General features: G+C 33.0%; 1 protein-coding gene across 9 annotated transcripts in view; it reads right to left on the bottom strand.

Moving 5' to 3' along the window:
- Window positions 1–2,129: 2,129 nt before the first annotated feature.
- CDC14A (cell division cycle 14A) overlaps window positions 2,130–8,538 on the bottom strand; it is a 220,717-nt gene continuing 214,308 nt past the window's right edge. For 5 of the 9 annotated variants that reach the window (XM_074262806.1, XM_074262804.1, XM_074262802.1 and 2 more), the window contains one exon: window positions 2,130–2,418. In XM_074262806.1, coding sequence (XP_074118907.1) covers window positions 2,226–2,418 — 193 coding nt within the window. In that variant the 3' untranslated portion in view covers window positions 2,130–2,225. Of the gene's footprint in view, window positions 2,419–5,918; window positions 7,928–8,538 lie in introns of those variants that run through there. The other 4 variants (XM_074262800.1, XM_074262801.1, XM_074262797.1 and 1 more) reach the window with 4 other exon arrangements.

Here is an 8,538-nt window from a genome sequence, read left to right as displayed (position 1 = left end):
TCTAATTTTCCCCCTTAAATTTTGCTGACGGTATGGAAAATTGGATCCATATGATTTCTTTAGTGAGAAAAAAGTAGTACATTTTCCTATCAAGAGACCACCCTTTTGGTATTTTCAAATAAACCATCCAAATCTCAACAAAGTATCATGACAGTAATACAATTCCCATTGAAATCAAATATACCATTTATGTGACTTTAAAACTTTGACCACATAGGTGCTCATTTTCCTCATCTGGCAAACAAGTGAATTGGGATGGATGATATTTTTCATGTGTAAACCTCTGATTCTATTAAGTATAATTCTAGTCCAATCATATAACCTCTCTGGGTCTTAGTAATTTCACCTGTAAAATAAGGAGGTTGGAAAAGGAAGTCTCTAAGGTCTTTTCCAGCTTTAATATTCTAAAGTCCATATGCAGCCCTCATTACTCTTCTTAGCTAAAGTCCCACAACACCAAAGTCTGTTCAACATTTCCACTTGAATGTCCTTTAATTATCTTAAACTCAATACTTCCAAATATAACTTATCACACACACACACACACACACACACACACACACACACACACACCTCTACTCTCTATATCCTAATTTCTCAATATTTATAGAGGACACCAATGTACTTCTCCTATTACCTAGAATTACAACCCTGATCCAGTCATCTGACAGGCTGTGTAGTACATGTAAACCCTTTTCTACATTTACATGGTAACGCATCCCTGTTTTAGGTCCTCATCACCTAAACTCTCACAGTAACTTTCGCTGACTCCAGTTTCTCCCCTTTCTAATCCGTCCTTCACACAGTTGCCAAATTGGTATTTCTATATTCTAGGTCTAACCATGTCATTCCTTAATTATGATGGCATCTTTTTACCTCTAGAATAAAATACAAACTTGTTTTGTTTCTAAATACCTTCAAACCTTGGTTCCATTCTATCTTTTAATAAATATTTTTCCTCCACAAAGTCTGTACTCCAGTAAACTAGACCACTTGTTATCTCCTCATATGTCATTGTACACATTTCAGTGTCTTTGCCTAGACCATCTCTCCCTTGTCTAAAATATACAGCACCCTTAGCTCCCTGCACTTTCTTAGCTCCTTTCAAAGCTCAGCACAAGTGCTTTGTCCAAGAGATGGCAATCTCATTGTCTCCAGTTGTGGATACTCTCCCTAAAATTTTCCAAAACAAGAAAATATGTACAGGCAGTTATATATATTGCATGAGTGCAAATAAAAATATTCTTAATTTCTTATATTTTCATAGATTATTAAAGCACAGTCTTAATTTATAAATATAAATTTTGTCTATTTCTCTGAGCATATATATATTTTTTTAGTGATATCAGTTCTTTGGGGGCAAAGATTGCTTTCATCGTATCTTTGTATTCCCAGCCTAGCGCACTGATAGCCACTTAATAAATGCCTATTGACTTTAATTCTTTACTCTTGTTGAAATTGCTATCATTACCTGCCCTCTCTGGACTGTTACAATCCTTACCTATTCTTCCAGATCCATTTAAAGTCATAACTCCTCTAGGAAGTCTTCTTCTCCCCACCTAGCAGTGCTCTGCTTCCTCTCAATCCCTGCACCATCTATTTGAGTATATGCTGCTTTCTGATATCTATTGTGTTGTTGTCTCATTTAACCCTTGTATTATTATTTCATTATTTACATATTCATTTCTGATCTACCCAGCTATATTATAAGTTCCTGAAGGAGAGTAGGAGCCACAGTACCTAGTACACTCCCTAGCACGCTGTAGGTGCTCAATAAATATTTCTTGATTGCTTGATTGTCATGACCAAGATTCTAGGCTGTCATTTTTTCCAACTAAATTTCGACTCTGGAAGTCACCTGGAAGGATTTAACACCCCAATGCAGCATTTTTCCATGAGATGTCACATGTACATGTACTGATTTGTACACGACTCATATTTAGAAAGATACGGGGCAGCCTTAACATGGCTGAATGCACAGAATACGAACGCTGTCATTTTCATCCCTCAGGAAACAGAATCTCAGGTATAAACACTTCGGAGGGTGGAACCACATGGTTTGAAGCATGTTTTGCTCTCCCTATTTTCTGATTCCTTGCCAAGAAGACAAATAATGTGGGGTGGGTTTGGTTTTTTTTTTTTTTTTTTTTTTTTTAATTAGGAAAAATATACCCAGATTCCCTCCTCCACCTCCTTGTGCTTTGCTAGCCCCACACTCAACTTTCTCAGTCTCTACGAACAGGTAGCTCCGTCATCACTCCCAGGTTCGGAAGAATAGTAGTGTCCTCTTCCTTCCTCTCCCCTCTCACATGGATGTCGCAACATGGTGGTGATGCTTTGTCCTCTCTGATGTCCTCAAGATTCGTCCTTTCTATCCTCAAAGCCGAATTCCTGGTTCGGCTCTTGTCATGTGATAGCCTGTGTATATGAAGATGATCCACCATCAGTAAGGCAAGTACTAGAGTTTATTTTTCCAGTAGCACTGAAGAATTCACCAGAGCTCACTAGGTCACCTGTGTGACTAGGATATACAGGATGATTATGGAATAGAAAGATGAGATATCATATTCAGCTTTTGAGCACTATGATTTTTTATCAACTGAGCATAACAGCCATAGATAAGATATTTGTCAAACCCCAAGTAATCTACTGCAAATTTATTTGACTTGATTATCTAATTGATGCAAAAAGGTAAATATTACCCTCCATAAGAAATCCTTTTTCCTCCCACAAAGATCCCCAAAGCAGCAGATTCTACTTTTCTCATACTAAGTTCCAAGGATCTAAACTAATTCATATAATCTCATGAACCTTCAGACCCCTTTTTCTTACCTGCTTGCTTCACTATAGACCAGCAAATCTACTCAAAGATCTTTCTCTTCCCCACTTCAATCTGACATTTTCTTACAAGATTGCAATATGCAATATCCCATATTCATTGATAAAATCTCCCACCAAGCCATCCCCATCCAAACCAACTATTTCATTTGATATCTTTCTTAACATATCAATTCATGCAGAAAAATGTCTTACACTATATTTGATTAGGTGAAAAATCATGCTTTTCTCAAGCTTCTATGTCTAGGCCATGAACTATTGTTTTTTCTAAGTTCCCATTAAGTACCCAGCAGTGATGACAAAACTGGATTAATGCAATACTCTTCAGTTGAAGAGCTCAAGGAAAAAAAGAAAAAAACTTGAACAAAAAGTTTAAACCAAGTAAAAGAAGTAGAGATCCTTGAAGATCTCAAAAGTGCATTAAATTGGAACAGTAAGAGGGAAGGGACAATGTGGTTATATATTTTTTAAAACTCTGGTCCTCTTTGAAAACAAAGGACAAAACATTTATAGAAGTAGGTCTTGGTTCATGTGCAAATACATGTAGAAAAGTATAAAACACATTGTATTTTGTAGGTTTCCAAGTGCAGCCAGTTTAAAAATTACATGCTTTTTTATTTTATAAAAAAATCTTATTAAATCTCTCAATACTAACATTAGTAAATAATAGGTGTATTAATGCAAAAATGATACATTCCCACTGAACCTGGAAAGTGCTATAAATTGAATTGAATCCCATTGATTCCTACCTTCATTTTGAAGAACAAAAATCATTTTCTTAAATTCCTTCTAATGGTTGTTGCTAGTGTTGTGTAAGCATGCAAAGAGGTCTCTATTGTAATTCAAAACAAAGGAGGTAGTGAAGGTTGCTGTGGAAACCTAAAAACTGAACTTTCTGACTTTTGGCCAATTAAACTCATCTCTAGCTAGCACTGCTTATTTTATTATTTTTTTTTTTTTTAGGGAAGCAAGCAAAAGAGAAAGCTCCTTTTTCCAGTTTCCAGTTTTAAAATTTTCACCCTCTCAGATTTATTGTGCTAGCTGGAATCAGAGGAGTTATTAAATTTCCACATATATGCTCCTGGGACATCATTGCATAATTGAAATGCCCTATTTTCAAAGCATCCTGACATTTCAACAAAACTTTCCTACATCTGTGTACTTCCTCATTCATAGCTTCCAACTTCCCAAAATTTCTAGATTTTTGCTTTTTATATTTGACAATATGGGAAGAAAGTGCAATTTTGAGGCAATGAAGTGAACTTTTCAATTGAATTTTTTGGAATCTAAAGTCTTTTCTCTAGTTAATATGTTCCCCAGTTTTTCCCTTGCATCCCTACTTCTTAGAAATTCCTTGAACAGCTCCAGAAATGATAGTGTCAAATGTGGAACAAAATTAAACAATTCAGTTGTCTAGATTAATACCCTTCCCACACCTAGCCCTCTAAAAAAATTTAAAAGCTTAAATAAATTTAAATTCATGAAAAGTCTGCTAACTGCTAACTTCTTTTTTTAGCAACTTATGAGGTAGCCACTAATTAGAAGCATTTCAGGCTACCCAATATTAGTTTCCATCTGAATATTTTTTAATGAAGGTTTTATGCTTCTTATAAAAGTTGTTTTCCCCCTTAGTCTGATTAACATAATTCATTCCATAAAGAAGCAACTGGGTAGGAATACATTAACATTTTAATTCAGCTCAAAATAATTTTATACAATTATTTTTTACTTTAGATTCCACGTGGAATCTACTTGCAAACTACATGTAAATAAAAATACTTTATTATCTCATATAGAACTTCATACTGTAGAACAATTAGAAATAGCCTTACTCTTCTGAGGATATGTTCTGTTGTCCAAATTTTGTTGTATGATTAAAGAAGAAAACTCTTAATTCTTTAGATATCATTAACTCCTTCCATTAAAATAGCTGTGCATTATTAGAGAATAGAAGGTGCCAGTAGAAGGAATTTATTTACAAAATAAAGAGAGAACTGGATGAGATAACATCTCAGATCATCTCTTCTAACTCTTAAAAATTTTACAATTCCATTTGCTATAATATGAATCATTATGAAATGATGTCCACCTTGTACTATAGCAGTTAGTTAAAGAAGGATCACACAACCCACTGATATGCTTAGAACAATTCATGGAGGAAGGCTTACAAATGAAATTCATATTCAAAAATTAAATTTATATAGCATCTAGTGAATAATGAGAATGTTTTAATTTTGTTAAAATAGCATTTAAACCTATTTATGGCACCACTTTTTGGAAACTGAGGGGATGCCCATTAACTGGAAATTGGTTGAACCAAAGTTGTGGTATGTGATTGTGATGGGACATTATTGTGTTGTGAGAAATGATGAAGGTAATGCTTTCAGAAAAACATGGAAAGACATGAATTGGTGCAAAGTAGAGCAAGCAGTTCTCCTACTTCTTTTTTTGTACTTTGTACAATAATAGCAATAATATAATGATGATCAACTGTCAAAGACTTAACTACCCTGATCAATACAATGATCCAAAATTCCAAAAGACTAATGATGAAAAATGCTATCCACTTGCAGAGATAATTGATGAACTGAATGAAGATTGAAGCACTTTTTTCTCCACTTTATTTTTCTTGTCTTTTTTTCTCCCACAACATGGTTCTTGTGGAAATGTTTTATATGACTTCATAGATAGATAGATAGATAGACAAATAGACAGACAGATAGATAGACATATCTTATTTTTGCCTTCTTAATGGGTGGTATTAGGTGTGAAGGAAAATAGAAAGTTTAGAAATGAAAATAAAAATTTTTAAGTTAAAAAAATTTAAACAAGAACTGCAGGTAAACCACATTGCATAGCTTTTCTGGATTTAATTCCAAGGTCAGGGATACAGACATACACACTCTGTCATATAGCCTCACAAAGGCTAATTACTGATAATAGATGATAAAATAAAAACATACAAATGCATTTTTTTTAGGAATTCATAAGGCATCAGCCAGAGCCAGACTGTATGAAAACTGAAATAGGATATCAGGGCCTAGAAAGCAAACACATCTAAGTTTAAGACAGCCAAGGAATGATTTAAATGGATAAAACTTTTATTTATTAGCAGTGTATTTATCTACACTTCAAAATACAACAAAATATAGCTTTGAAGGTATGCTATTCATAACAAAATACATGTCAAACATTTTTAATAATTGGAATAGAATTATTTTGCTCTATATTTTCTATACTATGTACACATACTTTTTGGTGTGTCCGTGTTTGCACATGTGTACAAATAATATTAAGACACATACACATATGCAGGTACAAATGACACATATACACACATACAACATGGACATTTACAGTAGTCAGTTTTACAGTCATTTTAATATAGCTGCACACAAATCACTGTTCACAGACCAAAGTTGTCAACATAATTTTTCTCCCCCCCACCCCAGAAAATATGATATGAATGGATTTCCTTCAATAATTCACATCAAATTGATATTTCAATAGTCACAATATGTCATCTTTTTGTACTCATTCACTGATCATTTTGACAACAACACATAAATTGTACAATACAATTCTTTCTATTAAAAAAAAAGTTATTCACAATTTTTTTCAATTCTCCTGCAAATTTATGATTTCTTTCTGATACAGTTTAAAGTCCTGCAGTCTATTCATTTTTATTCAGTCTTTACAGGCCAAACTAAGCTAATCAAAGCCAAATATTTATTTCTATGATTTTTTTCAAGTAAAACAAGCCCTGGGTTATTTTGTTGGTATAAGAACTATTCATATGTAATATCTAAATATAGAAAGATTCATATGACTCAATGATTGGAATAAAGTAGTATGAACCCTTCTTGCTAACATTTCACATGCTAGCTTAAGTGGAACAGGAAAAACATTCCCACGGTTGTTTTTTCCAAAGCAATACTGTCTAGGGATACTGATAAAGAAATGAATGATTAATCTTAGAAAATTTTAATAATGTACACTAATGGCCACTTTTTAAAAAGTATGTTGCCAGTGTGTCTAAATCTGCATCAAGATCTTGTACTCTTAAAAAAATTTTTTTAATGAAGTGATGTATAGCAGCATCTGGTGAATTTTTGTCCTTTTGTGACTTAAATCTACTGAGATAAAAACTACAGGTAACAAGAAAATCCTATATTGGAAATTAAGTCTAACCCAAAAAATTGAAAACAAATTTAAATGTAAAATTCTGGGAATGCTTCACTGCTGTCTGGTAGAGGGAGGCTTATGTTCTAAGGGAGAATTTTTAGTTAACTTTTATTTGAATCCTGATTTGAAGTTTAAAAAACAAAGAACACCAAGATGCACAGAAAATGAATAAGGGATCATACAAAGGAACAGAGAGAAAAAGAAAAACTGGCACTATACCAACAAATACACTCATTTGCTAGTGATAATCTTGTAACTAAACTGTGTAAAATAAAACTGATCACCCAAAGAACTGAACATGTTATATCATATTTATGGTGGATCCATAAAATTATTCCTTTCCTTCTGTTCTTTTCTCCTACCTCCCTTTTTATTATGTGAAAATATTTATTCATCATAGATAAAATCATCCTAGCAAGTTCAAAATACATATTTTTGGTAGCAAATAGCAAGAAAATCTAAATCAAAATATATTATAATCTTTACACAATTACATATTTATAAATTTACCAAAATAGTCTTTAGCTTGACAATACATATATAATATAACACTGTACAGAAATGTAATAACAAGTGTATTACCGAAATACATTAAAAATAATCCTTCACATCACCAGGCTCGACATTAAAATTTTCTTTAAAAAACACACCCAACATCTCCATAAACATTCAGTGCATTTACAGTAGTCATTAACCAGAGCTTTCTGGTTTCAAGTCTCTCCTTGAGGTCTGATCTGAGTGCTTTCTTTAATTATAAGGTTAAGAATGCAGAGATCTCCTCCCAGTGAGCAGTTTCTTTCCCTCAACAATGTTCCTCCTCATGAAGAAATGAGTCTCTTAAGGGCTGAGCAGCTTTCATCGAAGCAGCAAGGCTTTAGTACTGAACATATTCAGACTGAAGGGACTGTGCAGAGGAGAAATAAACCTTTGTTAAAATACAATCAGCAAAAACTTCCAGTTGTGCATGCAGCAATATCTATCTTCAAGGTAGCCTTATTCTATTATTCTATAAATATGTGAAATAAACTTTTAAAAACTAAAAAGATGGGGGGATAAGAAAAGCATCTCCCTATAATCCATAGTTAACCAACTGTATAGTTCAATGGGTAAAAAGAGATTTCAAAATCAAATCACAACTAGAAAGTGAAAAAGAGAAAGAATTTCTAACTTATTTTACTTCAATATCACAGCTGATACTTAAATACAATTAAATGACAAATATCCTTTGGGAGAAAAATGTATTCTTTTATGTAATTCAATATAGCTCAATGATGCTACTTCTAATCAGAGGAATTATCAATCTTTTAATTTTTTTCTTTGAGGCTTTTCTCTCTTAATAGACACTTTGTGAAACACTTACTTTCAAGAAAAAAAATAACTGAATAAAATTTCAACATTTCTTAAAGCTGTTCCAGTGAGGGGAAAGGGTTCATATGTAGGAGAACTTTACTTAAAATTCTATCAGAATGCCTAATTTATGGTAGTGAGATTAAATAATGAAACACAGAATGAGTA

Source organism: Sminthopsis crassicaudata, chromosome 4 (assembly GCF_048593235.1).
Source record: "Sminthopsis crassicaudata isolate SCR6 chromosome 4, ASM4859323v1, whole genome shotgun sequence".
Classification (NCBI taxonomy): domain Eukaryota; kingdom Metazoa; phylum Chordata; class Mammalia; order Dasyuromorphia; family Dasyuridae; genus Sminthopsis; species Sminthopsis crassicaudata.
This window is presented reverse-complemented; position numbering and strand designations above follow the sequence as displayed.